The sequence below is a fragment of the Lagopus muta genome, chromosome 5 (genome assembly GCF_023343835.1).
Source record: "Lagopus muta isolate bLagMut1 chromosome 5, bLagMut1 primary, whole genome shotgun sequence".
In the NCBI taxonomy this organism is placed as follows: Eukaryota; Metazoa; Chordata; class Aves; order Galliformes; family Phasianidae; genus Lagopus; species Lagopus muta.
This window is the reverse complement of record NC_064437.1, coordinates 48,260,831-48,279,061: the sequence shown is the minus strand read 5'-3', so window position 1 is coordinate 48,279,061 and position 18,231 is coordinate 48,260,831. Positions and strand designations below refer to the sequence as shown.

The window sequence follows — 18,231 nt, the reverse complement described above, 5'->3', positions numbered from 1 at the left end:
ATGGGAAGGACTGCATGGTATAAGAAACCTGTCAGAAGTAATCAGACTTTAGTTTCAGACAGTCTAGGGAAAGACACTTGAAATTGTACCAGATTACTTTGAAAAAATAACAACCATTTTTCTGAAAGTAATGTGTGTGTCCATTAGTATGTGTGATTACTGAATCAGTACGGTTGGTTGAACCATCATTTGTTTATCAGTTGGGATTTTTTTTTTTTTTAACATTTTGCATTTTTCTAGGTAGTATTGTACTCTATATCATGTTGCTCATGTTGCTAGCCAAAACTCATGCAACCTTTTCACATAAGCTTATGGGGCATGAACTTGCTTATATTTCAAGACATAAATTTGCTCCAGTGGATCTGGTCTTGCATTTTTTCAGGCTCAAAATTCCTATGAACTGACAATTCTTTTTGCGTGAAAAGTGTAGGACTGAAGCACTTGTAGAAGAACCTTTTCATTCTGTGTTCACTAGGGATTCTCCTTGGAAACCTGGTGGAGGTGAAGGTAGGGTGTCAGGAGAGCTCATCTTGAAAAGGTCTTGCACTGGCAATCTCTGGGCAATGTCCATGCAAATAGGTACTTGTCAAGAGCAGAGGAAAAACTGTCTGTCTCTAAGAATAAATTTTGCCATTTCTTCATATGAAGGGTGTAGATGTAACTTTGGCCAGATGCTATACAGGAGAGAGAAGTTTGTGCATGGGCCTTGCTGGAGCAGTACTGCTCCTTCAAGTGCTGCTTGTGTGTGTTGAAGGTGCACAAGTTTTCTGCCTGCTGTATGCTGTCATACATCTGACTTTCAGCTGGGGTAGATGAGTGCACTTCCAACAAGTCTGCACAAATCAGGCTGAGATTCTGGCCTTATGATTTTGAATTTTTGTCAGCAAAAAGGCATGTGCCACTTCAAACTTATTTTCACTGTCAAATCTTGTGTCATCCATATGCAATCTGTTAACTATTGTCCATGTAGGAGTTCGGACTGCTAGTGTGATTATTGCTCTGACGGATGGAGAGTTGCAAGACGTTCAGTTCTACTATGCAGAACAAGAAGTAAGTCACCTTCATATTTACCCAGACTAGCTCAAGTCAAATCTGCAGGTGTTTACTGTTGGCTCCCTTTCTTATATGCTTTTGCACTTCATGGCAATTTTTTTGTTTAGGCCAACAGAGCCAGAAGCTTTGGAGCTATTGTTTATTGTGTTGGAGTGAAAGATTTCAATGAAACTCAGGTAACCCTGCTTGCTTTTATTTTGTTTTTCTTTTCTACTTGTAGAGAAGTAATAGCGTTAGTTGAAGGCACTTATTTAATTACTTGAGGCATAAATCATTTCGTGTCAGTATGATGTCTTTCAGCAAGTATGAAGGGGCCCAGTTGTATTCACTGTAATTCTATTTTCCTCATGATTTATGATTGTCTTTCTTTGCAGCTGTCAACAATAGCTGACAGCATCGATCATGTTTTTCCAGTTACGGGAGGCTTTTATGCCCTAAGAGGAACCATTGATTCAGTAAGCTGGCAATTCTGAAACCTAAAAATGGGACCCTTTCCTGTGTTATTAAAGCATAGATTAAAAATGATCACCAAAAATGCCTTTACCTTAAATCTTCCAGATTCTCAAGAAATCTTGCATTGAGATCCTAGCAGCTGAGCCATCCAGTGTTTGTGCAGGAGGTAAGTTTTACAAGATTGGGGGTGGTAAGACAAGTAAATGACGCTGATGAAATGTTGGTAACTACCTAATGTGGCGTCAGAGCTGAAGCCTGTGGATGAGTTGGAAAGCATCTGCCACGGCTGAGGCTGGAGCCACACGCGTCCCTTCTGAGCTTGGGAAGGAGCTGATGTTGATACACTTATATTCTCTGAATGCAGGCTTGGAGAAATGGCTGAGAGAGCATGGGGGCAACTGAGAAGCTGCTCTTTAAAATACCTCATAGAAAGAGGGCATGTTGTGGTATAAAACTGGTAACTAGTGCAACATCTCACAAGCTTCTGGAAAGACTGCATTCTCTGGATTTGCTAGGACTTGTCAGCAGTTAAAACAAGACTGCAGAACATTCACACAAACTTCAGATTTATTGAATCAGATGTAATGAACTGCAAAGACCGAGATACCTGACATGCTTTCCAAAGCATTAGTGTTTTACTTAGTTGCAGTGAAAGAACTGCTAGGGTAGCAAATTAAAAGAATCACCAGAGGAGCTGCTGGTAACTTCATGCCTTTCCTGTTTAGGGTATTTAACTTGCAATTGCTCCTGTTTATGTTATCAATCTGCTGTATTTTTCCTGCTTAAGAGACTATTGCAGCAGACTGAGAATGACAGCATAAGCTTGCTGGAAGGTGTTGTTCATAACGTGGTTATTTAGATCTCTTACTGCCTTCTTCACTTCCTTATATGCTGAGGAAGTGAGTGCACACAACTTCAGGATGCCTGAAAACTGACCTTGAAAACATGGATCGAAATGGGAGATTCAGGAAAAACCTATTAAATAGCACATAGAAGATAAATTGTTCATTCTTCATTTCCACATATTAATCATAGCATGGTCATGCTCTGAGTATTTAAGTTTCAAATGAAATATCCTTGTATCTTTCCAACTATTTCTAAATAGGTGGTTGTGGGGCAGATGTTTGTCATAATATTATCTTTGGAAAATCACAAAAAGGGAATATTTTGCTTTTAAGAATTTCCTCTGCAGACTGCAGAATTTATAATTAAAAAAAAACAAACTTAAAATCTTTGACTTCAACGTTTTTTATTTCATAGCAATTAATTGCTTTTATTTCTTGTATTCCAGGCAATTTTGGATAATAAATTATTGCAACTTTTCTTGCTTATTAGAAGTTTCTTTTAGCTAAACAGAAGTGAGAGCTCCAGTAGGGATTTGGCACAGTGTAAGAATATTGAAGGGTAACATCTGAAAGATCTTTTCAAATTGAAAGTTTGAAAATATTTTTCAAAAAAAAAATTCAGAAAAATATATATTTTCAGAAGATCTGACCTCTTGAAAGTGGATGTGTTTCTGCAAAACCTGCAAAGTTGTTTTGAAAAAGCAATCAGCTCAGTTTCCATGTATGCTGCTTACATGCATAAACTCAGGAGCTCGTTCTGACTCTGCTGACAGAGCCATCCAGCAAAGGTGGGCTCAGGGTGAAGTATGTTGCTGAATCACTAGGGCATGAAGATGAGGAACTTGCATGTGTGATGGTTTGCTGATAGCACCAGGGAGTTCGAAAGTAGGAAGAAGCCACAAGCACATCTTGATGTGGTACAGGCTGTCAGCGTGGGTTAAGTTGTTTTTGACACCAAGAACTGAGCACATAATAGGTTTTCCTATGAGCCAAGTTCTGCCATCCTTACCTGAAATGAACCTGAAAGAGTTTTAGAGCACAAGGCTAAACTCCAGCTTGGCTTTATCACCTTGAGTAATGCTATTTACTTCAACAGATCCAGAGGCTCCTCTTCATAGCTCTCTGTTTGCACCACTGTCTCCTGGAGGGGATCGCCTTGGATTGAAAACCTTTTTTCACCATAGCGTGAATCCAGGTCTTGAACTCGGTTCACTGGATGGTCAGATATAGGTCTATGTGTAATGTGACTTTTAAAAATACTTATTCAGACATAAGCACAGGAAAGTCCTGGGGCATCTGAAGTCTTATCAAAATTTTAATACACTTTAAATTTCTGTAATCACTTAGTAGAATTTACTGGTAATGTATATGTAAGAAGTAAGATCACATGGCTGTAAAATTCTATATGAAAATATGTATCTTGTACCTTTAGAGCTGCCTGAAATTTAAAACATAGTATTTTCTAGAAATTTAAGGTTGGTCACCTTTTTTTTTTTTTTTTTTTTTTTTTTTTAAATCAAGTTAGGAATTTTATTCTTTTTTTCTTAAAAAAAAAAAAAAAAATTATATCTGTGTGTTAGAGTTTTGATTAAAAAATTTTTCAGAAGTGTCATACATTGTGATGTCCTCCAACAAGGAAGCTTACTTGTTTGTAGCCTCAAAATGTGGAGCTGTGCATGCATTTTATACTCGCTTATCTAAGGAGGTGGAAACCAGTTGAGAATTTATTCAGTATTTTCCCTAATTTCTAGAATCTGACAGGAGGGCTTGGGGTTGGTCACTGGAAGTTGCTCTTGACCAGGGATTAAAACAGACTGACCCACTCCTTGCAACTGTTATTACAAGTCATCATTACCACTGTGCTGGTGATTACTGAGGTTCTCAGCTTCATTATTTTGTGAGATTTAGTAAATTGCTAATGGAATGATTTCCATGTGGTTGCAGCTGAATTATGACAACTCCTATTGGGGCTCTGACTCTCCATGACAAAGCTATCCAGCAAGTCCATTTGCAAATTGATCTAGTCGTGTTATGACAGCTATCTGATGCTTAATGCTTTCTGACCCTGCAAATTCTCTGTCCCCGCTGTGGAGAAATGTAGTTTGGTCCTTTCTGTTCCCTCTGATTTAAAGTGACCAAGACATGCAGCCTGTAAACAGGCTATCGGTGCAGCAGCAGAGGTGCCTCCTATTCTGTTTGACAGCATCATTGCTTTGATTATGCTTACGGTATGAGGATGTGATTGAAAGGTTTTGTTGGATGTGGCATCCTACTGGCCACATCAACTCCCAGGTGTGGATGCAAGCCGTCAGCTTCTCATCAGAGTCACAGAAGCGGAGCCGACAGCGCAGCCAGCGCACACCAGCTCCAACCTACCATCTCGCTGCCAGCACTGCCCAGTTATTTCAGTGCTGACCTTTTTCCCTTCGCTGTCTTGTCAAAAGCTGCAATCTGTGAGCTGACGGTAACTAAGGAAGAAAAGGACGCAGCCAGAGCCAGGGCGCAAAATTAAATGGAATTAGCCATTTCAACAGACTGTCACACAGAACATGCTAATGTTTGGGAGCGTTCGAAGGGGCAGGCTTCTCAGTGGCAACCAGCAAATCCTGTACCAGCTGTCCACATTTCCTCACGAGTCTGGGATTGAAACTCAATTGTCAGCTTGTGTTGGTGGGCAGGTTATTCCAAAGGCAGTTCTCACAAGTGACTGTGCAGAATGGCAGCGATGGGGAAAAGAAGGGTAGGAGGGGTAACAAGTCCTGACAACAGTAGACCTCTAGATGTAGATTTTTACCTTTTGATGTTTTGTGTTGAAAGATGCAGTTAAATCTTTATGGTTGCTGCCTTTCAGGATTGGAGAGGGAGGGGAACATCTAACTGCGACTTTATTTCAGCAAGCTGCTTTCCTGTAAAATTGAGAAACAAAAATAAAATTTATCTGGGCATTTAGATCACTAGGTGGGTAGGCTGCAAGCTGCATCAGTGTGAAAGTTTGGATTCAGACATAGGGCAGAGGACAGCTGTCATCAAGTACTTCAAACCACTCTGGAAGGGAATGCTGTATTTGAGCCATTTTTCATAATGCCTCTGTACTTTTATTTACAGAACCCTTTCAAGTCGTGGTAAGAGGCAATGGTTTTTATCATGCAAGAAATATCGACCAGGTACTCTGCAGCTTCAAGCTCAATGACAGCCTTACTATCAGTAAGTCTGAAGGGAGGGGTTCCTTGTCTCTTGTTACTGTGTAACCCCATGGGATGCAGCCCCCCTCCCATTTGCATCAGGGAGCCATGTAGTGGCTGTGGGGGGAGGTGGGTGGGGATCTTTATCTGGTAGGAGCTTGAAACTCATCTGTGTTCAATCTTAAAATGTTCAGGCACTGTGTTGTGTGGGATTATGAAGGAGATACTGTTGTACAGTGAATTTCAGCATTGCTCTAATGATTCACATGTGGAATGCATACAGCTGGTAAGGACTGGGCATCAACTTTTAATAGGGAGAAATAAAACATCTTCCTATTTTCTATTTCACCTTCAGTAAAAATAAATAATACTACCTTGATGCCCTGATGATGTGTTCAAGCTATTTATTCACTGATTCAGAAGATGCTTACTATAAAGTAGGGCCCTTCAGCCCTGCTTTGCTCCTCTCTGGTGCAAGCTGCCTGTGTCATGGCAGAGAATGCTGAAAGGTGGAAAATCCCTGTAATTGCTGTGCTCAGTGGGGGTTTTTGGTTAGCTGTCTAGGCAACCAGAGAAAGGCCTGAATAGCCAAAAAAGATCAAGGGTACAGTTTCTCAGTAATCCTGTCCTTTTCCCTGAGAAGAAGGGTGTCTGGTGAGGTAGAGCATGGCATGGAGAGAGGAACTTTGTTCCTTCTGTATGTGTTGCCCTTGTTGGCTGGACACAGTAGGGGCTTTCATTCTCTACCACAGCCAGGCTGGTGCCTTCCCTAGCAGTGAATTCACTTACAAGAGGGTGCTATGAATCGCTCCTTCATTTCCCATCCCAGTTGCCTCCGTAAAGGCTGTGTTAAATAAACTCTGGTGGTCTCATTCCCATCAGGCTTACAGATGCTCTTTGCTGGGGATTTGTTTCTTGTGGTTTGCCAGGTAGCCAGACTTCTGGCTTTTTCTGCCTTGTCCCTAATCCACTGGCACTTTGACTGAATTTTACACTGCAAGTGGTAGGGCTGACCTGGAAGTAGTGAGGAGGAAAATTGCCTTAATTCTAAATCTCCTCCATGGTGTGTTTTGCTTAGGTTAGCTGATATCACGAGATACTGATCTATGCTGTCCGTGGTCTCCCCACCCCCAAGCCTGGCCCTAGAACATACCACTGCAACTTCCTTTCTTCAGCAGTGATGAAGCCTCAGAAATGAGCTGTTTTCAGACGAGCTGGAGTGGGTGATGCAGGAAGGATTAATTCTCATATCTGTTGTTGCTGGAGTTATTTTTTTTCCTAGATACAAAGAATGATAAAGCCTCTAAAGTTAAAAATAAGCAGATAGCTTTTACCAGCCCCAAGCTTACTTGGGGGTGTAGAGGTTGCCTGGGATGACTCCTGACTGTCTTTTTCTGGCTGGGCACCTTAGAGCTTTGTGGGGCCATTTGGAGTGAAGTTACAGTAGCAACTTGTCTGCTCTCATGCCTCAGTCATTCACTCTTAGAGGAATTCAGTTTTGTTTATACTTTTGGGTATACTTAGTTTATACTTTTTTGAATAATCAGAGGGATCACAGTATTTCATATAAGTAGATTTTGCATGCAATTTTCGGGTAGCCAAGATGAGTATTGCTCAAAGGTAGCTTCAAAATGGCTGACCACTGCTGTCAGGAACAGAAATCCTCCATTTCCTCGTATGGTACCTCTAGCCTGATAATACCATATTAGCATCACCAAGAAAGGTCATCTCAATGCTTGGCTTTATGATCAGTACCTCTGGGGAGTATTGATTCTTGCCCTTACTATGGCTCCCATTAATGTCAACAATTCTGCAGGGAATGACCTCCATGGGACAATCTGTATTTTCAAATCTGACAGTACATTAATTCCTTTTCAGATGAGAAGCCGACTCTTGTTCATGATACTTATCTGCTTTGTCCTGCCCCGGTAATTGAAGATGCTGGACAGTAAGTATTGCATTTCCTGTATGTGAAGAGAGAGGAAGCTTCTGATGAGGATGTCATTACTGAGCCAGGGGCTCAGAATTTTGCCTGTAGTGTCAAGCTAAAAAGGCTTTGTAATGTGAATAGAGCCATCCCATATGTACAAAATCATTTCCTAGTATGAGCCAGCATAGCTTCACTGAACACTGGGTCTTTGGTGTCTTTGGTATAGCTTAACCAAATGCTTTGTTGGACTGTGATCTCCTACAGAGGTCTTGCAGCGTTGGAGATGAAGCTGGCACGAATAGTAGTGTGATGGTTTATGTTTTTGAGTTCACTGGTGCTCTTTGCCAGTCTGGTACTGGTGGAGAGAGTCAGCAATTGTGTATGTGATCCTCTAGGTTTATGTATGGAGTACTGCAGCCATATGTACTGTTGGACCCAACAGGAGGTAAAAATAGGGCTGGTGATTTAAAAACTCCCACATCAGCTGTGCTACTGACTTCTCAATTCATTGTACTAGCACCATGCATGCTGTCTCCAGAGGTGGCAATGTTTATGGTGACTCAGCATGCCCATGTTAAGTCTCACTCTGCTTCAGTGGCTGCTGGTGGGTGTTAGGATCCTGCCCAGGATGCTGCAGTCCAAATAGTAGCAGGTGTTTCTGCACTACAGCTCCAGAACTTGAGGGCCCTGCCTGAGAGGGGCTGTCTAACAGGTCTTCATGGTAGTCTCCCCACATGAACCCAAAGCAGCTGAAAGGCTGTCAGCTGTGAGATGACTTGGAGAAAAATAGAGTTAATGAGAAGAACGGGAACAGAGGATTTTTGAGTATGCCTATGCAACTTCTCCTCAGTTCTGTTTCTATTCCCTTTTTTCCAGGCCAAAAGTTAATTGAATTCCAAGCGATCTTTTTCATTTTGGTAGAAAATTGATGCTTGATTTGAATTCCTTTACTGCTGTTATAGATGTTGCTTCCTGTGTTTTGACCCTGCTCTGCTTTGGCTAGCACTGGTATTTTTCAGATGTCTTTCAGACTCCAGGACTGTCTTACAGATGTGGCACAAGGCTGTGGCTTCCTCCTTGGTGATCTAGATCCTTAAATATCTTACAGAGATTGAGGGGAAAGCTTCCCTCTCCTTCGCTACCTGTGGGAGCTGCTTTTTTTCTTCAGACTTTTTCTCTGATACAGGAGAATGATTAAGGCTGGACTTTGCTTTAATTTCACTGTCATTTAAATCTTTTTCCTTTGACCTCATGCAAGACTCTGACTTGAATTGGATATATTTAAAAACAAACAAAACCGTTCTGTCCATTTGCAGAAACAAATATAAAATAGAAATAAAAGCAAAGTGCTATCTAGGATAGTATTGCAAGCATCTGAGATTTCATTTTAGCTCTATCCTAGTGTGCTTTTCCCCGGGTGAGGTGGAGGTTTTATGATAAAAAGCATATTCCCCGAGTCAATTAAGCCAATGTAAAAGGGATGATTCCTGGGTAAGCAGAGGGATAGCAGCAGGTAAGAATGTAGCCACAGAATGCCTTGACTCAGCAGGGAATGTTATCCCTGAATGTTCATGAGCCAACGGCTAAAACAGCCAGAATAAAAGGAACAATGGATATAGAGATGACACTAAAAATAAGTGTATCTGTTTGTGCTTTAGGGTGGTTTTCCTACAAGTCAGCATGAACAATGGGCTAACGTTCATCTCCAGCTCTGTCAGCATCACCAGCACACAGTGTGTAAGTAATTGCAATGGGGCTTGACAGAGAAACCATGAGATCTTGGGAAGCGGCGGTGGCTCTTCAGGCAAACCTCCTTGACTGAGCATGAGTTCCCTGTAGCTGCAGCACCACGGTTGTTGACTGGGTCCCAGCAATTCTTTGAAAAATCACCGGGCTAGTTAAGACTAAACCATTACTGATGGAGGCTAGATCATGATAGATTTACAGATTGAACAATTGTAACAAAAGCACTCCCTGCCCATTCCTATTCCAGGATAAAGAGAAGTCCTTATAGGCTGGATGTACCTAAAAGGGAATCCAGAAAAAGGGGTGAATGAGCATCAGGGAGCAATACCCTGTTGAGCATTGAGTTACCAATGGAATCTGGAGTGAAATGTGCAGCTGCCAGGACTTGCATTTAGAAGGGCCACAGCATGGAACATTTTCTGAATTTTAAGGGGTACTGTCTGTTTGGAGCTTACTACATTTGTTCTTAGATTTCCACAATTTATCTCTAGTCCAGGCATTTTTCACTTCCAGTGAGGTGATTTCTTTTCTCTTAGTGTCATGTGGAATGTCATAGGGAATGGCCAAAAAGAGATAATATCCTCTCATTCTGGAGTGAGATTCCTGGTACCCGGCTGCTGCCCAGCCCAGCCAAGGGAGGATGTGCTGCTGTGGGATAGCAGTGGCTGGGATACATACCTCCTTGTTGATGTCAGGCAGACTGCTTATCCCCAGGGTAAGGGATCTAAGTGATCTTTAAGCAAAACTCGATTTTAGAATAAAAGCAAAAAAGAGAGAGAGAGAGAAAGAAATAGAAAGTTGATACTAGTACTTGGTGCAAGCTAACAACAATTTGCTTTAGCTAAAGATTTGCCCTTGTGCTCATAGTCTAAAAAATTGCCAAAGAACCTGATACCAACCAAGCATTCGGTATTGAATTTGAGCTTTATTGTTACTAGTGTCAGAAGGACTTTTACAGCCTACACCAAATGCTGTCATATTGGTTTGTAATCATCATTGGCCTTTCTGACAGCTGCAGAGCAGAAGGGCAGGAATGAAGACAAACAGTGACTGGAGCTTACAGATTTGATTCGTGATGTTTTCTGCATTGCAGTTGGGAAATTTTGCACCAGATTGCTGGAACAGTCCAGGGTGTGTGGATGGAGAGTCCAGCAGAGATGATTTTGCTGCTTCATCTGTTTTATTATTATTTTGTTTTTTTTTTTTTTCTCCAAAATTTACTTCCAAATTTTCTGCAGTGAAGACTTAAATTTCCACGTTTTCTACTCCCTTTCAAGCCCAAAGAGAAACACAAATATTAACTGGTACATTTGGTTACCCACATGTAATTTATTTCTAACAGAGGCTGAAGTCTTAGCCCTAGCTGGCATCCCCACAGGCCAGAGGGTGGATGCAGAAAGCTTTCTTCTCAATAGCCTTAGGATAAAGAGGAAACTCCAATCTCCAGTCCTGTCAATCTCATGACTTTTGCCCAGCTCCTGCAGATTAAATATGAAGGACTCCTGATTCTCATCTAGTACAAGAAAGACCATCTCACTCCAGTTGTACCCCATAAGTGGGAAAGCTGGTGTTCACTTTCCAGCTTTGTTCTAATCTCATTCATTTCACTCTTATTGTTTTATAGACTCCCTCCATTTCCTTTCCTCTCCTGCTCCCCTCTCTGTGAGCGGCAGCCAGCTGGCCTGCTCAGCCCTCCTCCCCAGCTGGTGCTTCTGTCCTTTCTGTACAGTAAGTATCTTCTCTTGACTTTACTCCCAAAGCCTCTGTGTGATCCCTGCGTTCATTTCTATTCAGCTGTGTGAAGTCTGCTATTTCCTTTTCAAAGTCCAGCTTCACTATGATGCTTTGTGTGTTTGATCACTGAAAGAGGACTCTCTAGTTTCTTGCTGCCAACAACTCCTGAGCTGCTGCTGGCAAACATCTCAGTGATTTATATGAGCACTTAGCATGGGAAAAGCAGTGCCTGGGAACAGGGCAAGTAGGCAATGTGTGTTTGGAGTAACGGTAGCTGTAATATGCACATATCCATGCACTGCATTGGTGCTATGCTTGGATTTGTATTAAAGAGTGCATGATCTCTCCTACAAAAATGATATTTAATCATTCTTTTATCAGCAAGCTGGCTTCAGTGGGAGCTCGTGCTTCCCGGGTGTATTAGTGCTAGATGGAGCCACGAGTGGACCAGAGGTGGGTGGCAGCACTGAGCTGCAGCTGGGTAGTGTCTCCTAACACAGCTCCTCCTGTGCCTGGCACTCTGCTTTAGCCTTCTCCTGCTGCCTGACCTAACAAAAGGGGTGAGCTATGTAGTGTATCCCAGAACAGAGCAATTTGTTGTGTCAGTGACAAGAAGTGACCGAGTAGTGGAGAAATGGTGATGCTACAGTTATGGGCTAAGTACTAAGAATGGTGTAGGAGCCAAGGAGAGGTTAGTCACGTCTTGAATGTGCCAATCCTGACAGGTCTAGGATTTGGCCTGAGGAAGAGCTGGGTAACACTCAACATCTCATCCAGATTTCACAAAGCTCTTCCCAGCTGGTTCTTTCTTTTCCACCCTCAGCCTCTTTGCTGTCTGGTGGGAAAACAAACCCACTGGGTTCTGTGAGAAGGAGCTAAAAATGAGATTTGTGTAGTCTTGTCATAGTAACTCAAGTAGTTTTCTTATTTAACAAGGTTGAATCTTACGGACTTTGTCCTACAATGGAACTTGCTTTCTTTCTGTTTATTCTCCTAACTATCCTTGTTTGAAAATGCCATATAGCTTTCTCTTATAGCCAGCTCCCATTCCCTCAGCCTGACTCATAGACCTTTCTTCAAGTTCTTTTTACCTCTTCCTGGTCCTAGACTGTCCTCCAGTTTGCTGCCAGATTTCTCCAGTTCGCTGGTACTCCTATTGCTGGTGAATTGAACCTCTTAAACTCAGAACTTACCTTTGAAGAGGTTTTCCACAACTCTGGTACATCAGAACTAATTTTAACTCCATTCTGGAGCCCATTGGAGTCCAAGAAAACTGCACATCACTCCATGCCACTGCCCATCTGCATCAGATGTTGGATTTTCAAAAGCCATGTGCTCTGTATACTCTGCAGGGGCCAAGCAGCACATTAAAGACCTTTTTTCCTGTAGTCATCAGAGCAATATTTAGCCAGCATATCTTCTGAATGCACTCTCATGAATGCAGTGCACAGTCCTTTGAGATTTACACAGGAAAATCAGAGCTCTGAGTCTCCTTGGTTGTCTGGCTACTCTGGAGACACAATTTTAACCCTTTTTTTTTTTTTTTTAATTAAAAAAAAAAAAGACTACTGTTTTGAATGTAGATCCTCCCTGGCCCACGGCTCCTTCCTGCAGAGTAGGTTAGGTAGAATCAGGAATGATCAAGACAATGCAATCCTGAGAAGCTCAGCAAGAATCAGCAGTGCTAAGTACTAGTTTATCTAAGTGTTTAGGCTGGGGTTGTGTGCAGCTCAAGGCAACAGAGGCAGGCTTAGGAGCTGATGAGGCTGAGCTAATAATAAATTGTATGATGTTCATACACTGACAGTTATCTGTATGATTTTAGCTGCAACATTCTTGTTCTTAGAGTATCAGTATTGATACATTATGCATCTCTAGTAATGAAATATTATTCTGCACCATTAAGTTTGATCATGTAGTTTGAAATATCCTTCTGACAGTACTAAAGCACCTCTCAGGACAAGTTTGGGGATAGTTTGTATACAATTTTATCATATTTGAATCTAGTGAGCTATAAGCATACCATGAATTATACATACCACAAACTGGAGGTACTTTCCTGAATCATGATTCCAGGTACAGATTTGCCACACTAAATATTGATGAGATCCTAATGACGAGAATAACGGTCTGCACCACATAAGTGAGGCCATGTAATGTGGGAAACCTGGCTTGTTTGCCCAGTCTACTTGTATAACTTCATGCCTCCTACCTCATCTGTGATGTATGCAAATAACTCAAAGGCAATCGTCTTGCTTGCAGCTGACTGGAACCATCCTTTTCATTGCTCTCCTGATTCTCTTTTTGCTACTGGCTCTGGCTCTTCTTTGGTGGTTCTGGCCCCTTTGCTGCACGGTGGTAAGTACAGATTTATTTACTAATTTTTTTACTTGATATCAAGTTTTCTTTCTGACTTGCTTCTTGCTAAAACGATTATGATGATTTGGACTTCCTGTAGTAATGAACCAAATGGCTTGACTGTACAGTGTTATTGATCCTGTAATGAATTCAGTTCAGCAGAGCAGGCAAGATCTAAATCTTACTTAAATTCAGAAACTTTCACTGGAGACGTCACTGAGGGAAATGATGACTAGATACCTTGAGATTTACATTAATGAATTTCTCATTTCATTTTAAAGCACCTGTAAAATAGCATTGCTTAAAAATAATTTGTTAAATGTGTAAGCCGTAGCAAATGTATGTGAAGCTGAAAGCTCTGGGCATTTCACAGGGTCTAGTAAGCACCAGGCAGGGCTGGAGACATACATATGATGGTCCTGGTGCTGCAGCACAGATATTGCTATCAGTGTGAGTAATGATAGTCCATTGTTTATGTGCCCTGTGGTTGAACTTGAGGAGGTAGAGCCTAGGAGGCAACCTATCTATGATAAGCAAAAAGTACAGAGAGCATAGCCCTGATGTGGAAGAAACCCTGCCATTAACCCAGATTCCTCTCACTGCTTGTATATTCCAGGTGATCAAGGAGCCACCTCCACCACCTCCTCCAGAGCCTGTAAGTATGCTATTTCTGACCTGTCACACTGTCTGCAGCTGCTGTAGTGCAGTGTGCTGCCCAAGAATGTCACTCCTGTAGGTGCCTTAATGGCACCTTGAAGGCTGAGAGAGGAAGTCTCTGGGGTCAGGACAGTTATTTCTGCCTTCTGGCCTCTGTACAGCAAAGTTATTTCCATCTACAGAGAAAATAGATGCCTAACTCTGAAGTCACAACAGTTCCTACAGTTTTTTTATTTCTTCTGCTGTGCATCCATCACATGGGTCTGTAGGAAAATCTTTGCCTCTTCAGCAGCAAAACCATTGTGCTTAAAGCTGTCCCTCTTCCAGCAGAGTTGCTGTTCCCGGGAGGGGAGTACAGAACAAAGTCAGGCAGCTGAAAGAAAGACAGTGAAGACTTCATTCCTGTGGCTTTTTATACAGGAGAGGGAGCAGGAGGCAGACCCTGGCTGTGGTTCTGTTGCAGCTTGACCCTTGGCAGGATGCTTGGCCCTTCTGTATTTAGGCTGTGAGCTGTTGGAGGAAGGGTTGTGCTTTCTTTGAGATGGTAACTCACAGAGGCCCTGGTCTCAGATTTGGTTTCACTCTGTTATTTTGGTAGAAATAATAGCAATAAATAAACGTATCTCTAGAATGAACTCATGACTGCCTTTATTCCTTTTCTAGGCACAGACAGCTAAAGGGTGGGAAAATATTTACCTAACCCACAACAGAAGCTTACAACTTGCTGCTAACTTGCTGTAACATAGCATGAATATCAGGAAGCAACCACAGCTGCAGTTTTGAGGTTGCCAGAGGCCATCATTGCTGTCTCTGTGATTCTGTTGCTTGCCCTGAGCAGCAGCATTGTGACAATTTGACTTCAGAATATGCACCAAAATCATTCTGGTTTTGGGGTGATTAATGTTGTCATGAGGCATTATCATAGCCATGCTGTGTTTGAGGGAGATTTCAGAGAGCTTTGCACCCTGGCAGTAGAGTTCCCAGATGCTTTGGGGTTATTCTGTTCAGCAGAGAGTTTAGGCCAGCACACATCCTCATTAAGCTTCCTGAAATACCAGAAAATACAGATGTTGTCCATTCCTTTACTTGGCCGTGAGTTTACCTTCCATGGATCAGTGTTTCAGGATACATAGCACTAGCCTCCCTGTGTGCAGCATCCTGTAAGCCATCATTAACAGTCCCGCTACTATCAGGTTTTCCAGCAATGAGGGTTGTTAGATGTAAAGAATTTAAATCTGTTAGATTTCATAAAAGAGGCCGGATTTTTTAATATAATACTCCAGTCCATACAAAGTGAAACACAAATGAATTTAAACTGCTGATGTAGTTCACTGTGGGTGCTGCCTTAGATGTGGTACAAAATGGGTTTGTGTATTACAGTCTTCCAAAGCATCAACAAAACAATCATGCAACGACTTCTTTGTCTATTTCTGTGAGTTAGGGGTTGAAAAATCCCATAGAAGCAATGGAAATGTCAACTCTAGTCTTGCCTGGCCATACTAAAGAATTTGTTGGAGGAACTGACCCATGAACCATAGCTGAGAGTTGAGATGTCACCAAATAAATGATGGAAATAGCTCTCTCCAAAGCACGACTGAAGAATTAAATAAGAATAAACCAAAATGAAGACAAGATTTTTAGAAGATCTTACTGGCTTTTGAACTCTCAGCTTCATATTCATACAGATGCGTAAGGGACACTTCAAGAAAATGTCATTAAGTAACCTGGTAATGAATTGTGTCCTCTGCTAATTGAATTTCACTTCATTTTTTTTACTTTGTTTTATTTCTATTTTTAATAAAAATGGATTCCAAAAAGAGCTTCTAGAACTGTACTTATGGTGTGACTTTCAGCTGTTTTGACTCAGTGTAATGACTGAGTCTGAGAAGACCCAGTGTCTTCTCCCAGCTCAGGATGATAGAACTGGGAAAGTGTTCCCAGGGTTTTTGAACTAGAAACATTTGCCAGCTTTTATCTATGCAAGAACAGAACAGCGAACATGAAGTAAAACCCTGATTCAGATTCTCCCACGTTCAGAAGGAAAGAAAAAAATCCATTCTTTATAATTATAGGTCAGAAACTCTGGATCTGAGCTTCCTGAAAATTTGGAGACGCTCCAGTCTCAGTTCCAGCTCTGAACTGTACAGCTTGAGCCAGACTCTGCAAAGAATCAAGCAGCACAGAACAACTGGTTACAGCTGCCATGAGAAAAGGCCTTGATGCACATGTTAGAAATCTCACAGTGGTAGCTTTTTCCCTGTTAGGTGACATTAAATTCTAAAGGCCCAATTAATAAATGAGTCCTTTGGAATAGCTGATTGCAGCATTTTCTACACAGCTTAGTGACAAGCCAGTATAATGTGCAATTCATCTGCACTTTACTGTCCCTTAAAGTCAGTTGTGATTTTGAAGCTCAATGCATATTTGATTAAATAAAAGCTGCCTGAAGAGGAGAGGGGAATAGGCAGTCTTCCTTGGCTTCCCAGTTAAAATTGCAGCTGCAGAGACAAGAGACTTTTTTGTTTTTTGTTAGCAAGTGTAATATACAAAGCCAAATATCCAAGGATTGAACCATAGCATGTTCAATTTTTCCCATTTATATGAGAGCAACAATAACATCTCCCTGTCTTTCCCACAGGAGTCAGATGATGAAGATGGATTGCCGAAGAAAAAGTGGCCAACCGTGGATGCATCTTATTATGGAGGTCGAGGTGTTGGTGGAATTAAGAGGATGGAGGTATTGTGTTTTTTCTCTGCTATAGTTCCTTGTAAATGATCTCAACTATATACTTTAATAATGCTTTTGTGCAAATAAACAAAAAAATCCTACTTTTTTTGTTGGAATACAGGCCAGGATTTAATTAAGGCTAATCTACCTGATTGCACCTGCCATCCAAGTATCAGACATCGAGCTGCCACATTTGCATGAGTAATTAATTGAATACAGCACTGTGAGCAGGGGAAAATTTGCAGGTTAAGGAATGAGATAAGCACCTAAAGTTCTAATTTACTGAGTCAAACCCTTCAGTTAGTGCAGTTGGCTCCTATTCTGTTGTCTACTGCAGAGTTGCACTGGTTTTTAGTATTTGAGCATATCCTCTATGATGTTCATTTGTGGCTGGAAGCAGTTGGGTCTGGGAATTAAAAACAGTGGATTTTTGTTTCTTTTTTATTTCCTCTTTCATTTGAGCATTAACTCCTAATGCACAAAAGCTTGCCAGGGGAAAATTTTCCTCTTGGTTCTCTGTGTTGAAATTGGTCAATAAATCAAATATTAGCTTGGGATTCACGTATGACACAGTCTTGATATGTGATGTGAGGTGTTCCTTCAAAAAGAAATCGCTTTGTGCTATCCTATGGCATACATATTCTGGAGAGGCAGCTGATAATGCTGTGATAAGCTTCTAACTCTTGTATATCACCACGAAGTTAGTGAAATCTGTGTAATATTCCTTATTAAGGCTGGTAGAAGCACAAGGCAGGGAACTATCAGTCATTCATATCTGCAGAGGGTCTAATGGCAACTTGTAGGGATTCCACTAGGCACTACTACCAGATCTAACTGGCAGCTAAGGGAGGTGGGCTAATGTGCACCACCTGAGATTCTGGTCCAAACCAGAATTAAAGCAATGGCTTCTCAGCAAGGACCTGAAAGTCTGGAAAGCCTGCAGTCAAAGTACTGTGTCTTAACTTCCTTAACCATTTTCCTCTGAGAATGCTTATCTTTGGTGCTGAACAGCTTCATGGATCACTTGCTGTCACTGAACACAGTCATGTTTCTGCTTGAGTCAGACTACAAAAGCAGATTTTTACCTTGAAATGAGCAGTGTACATTGTATGAGGATGAAGTTTGTGGCTGTACATGGTCTTCTTTAGAAGAACTGTTTTCACTATGAGCTGCTACTCTTAAGCTATCAAATCCTTGCCTGCTAACTCTATTTTCATTTTGGAACTAATCAACAGGAGGAGCACTGAGCTATTTATAAAGCTCTGTGCTATTTATAAAGACCAACTTCCTTCAACTAGTGCTGATGGCTGCTTTTTGAGTGAGGCATTAGGAATACACGTGTCCTAGCAGAGCAGGGCAGAGTGCTTTGGATTTCATTTGGAAATGGGTTAATCTGCCTTGAATGCCATAACATACCACAATGCATCATGTTGTGCAAATGCTGGTAGTTCAGGCTTTTCAGAGTTAACACATGGCTCTTAAGGGCATATTTCTGATTACGGTGCCTTCGTGAAATTGGGTTCCTGTCTGATGATATTTGGATCA

At 41.5% G+C, this 18,231-nt stretch overlaps 1 protein-coding gene across 2 annotated transcripts in view; it reads left to right on the top strand.

Annotated features, from left to right (window-relative positions):
* The window catches only part of ANTXRL (ANTXR like), a 51,956-nt gene that overhangs the window by 14,122 nt on the left and 19,603 nt on the right, over window positions 1–18,231 (top strand). For both annotated transcript variants that reach the window (XM_048945740.1, XM_048945741.1), the window contains exons 6-15: window positions 971–1,050; window positions 1,161–1,229; window positions 1,428–1,508; window positions 1,612–1,672; window positions 5,457–5,555; window positions 7,412–7,481; window positions 9,122–9,200; window positions 13,206–13,301; window positions 13,918–13,956; window positions 16,597–16,695. In XM_048945740.1, the coding sequence (XP_048801697.1) occupies window positions 971–1,050; window positions 1,161–1,229; window positions 1,428–1,508; window positions 1,612–1,672; window positions 5,457–5,555; window positions 7,412–7,481; window positions 9,122–9,200; window positions 13,206–13,301; window positions 13,918–13,956; window positions 16,597–16,695 (773 nt within the window). The remainder of the gene's footprint in view (window positions 1–970; window positions 1,051–1,160; window positions 1,230–1,427; window positions 1,509–1,611; window positions 1,673–5,456; window positions 5,556–7,411; window positions 7,482–9,121; window positions 9,201–13,205; window positions 13,302–13,917; window positions 13,957–16,596; window positions 16,696–18,231) is intronic.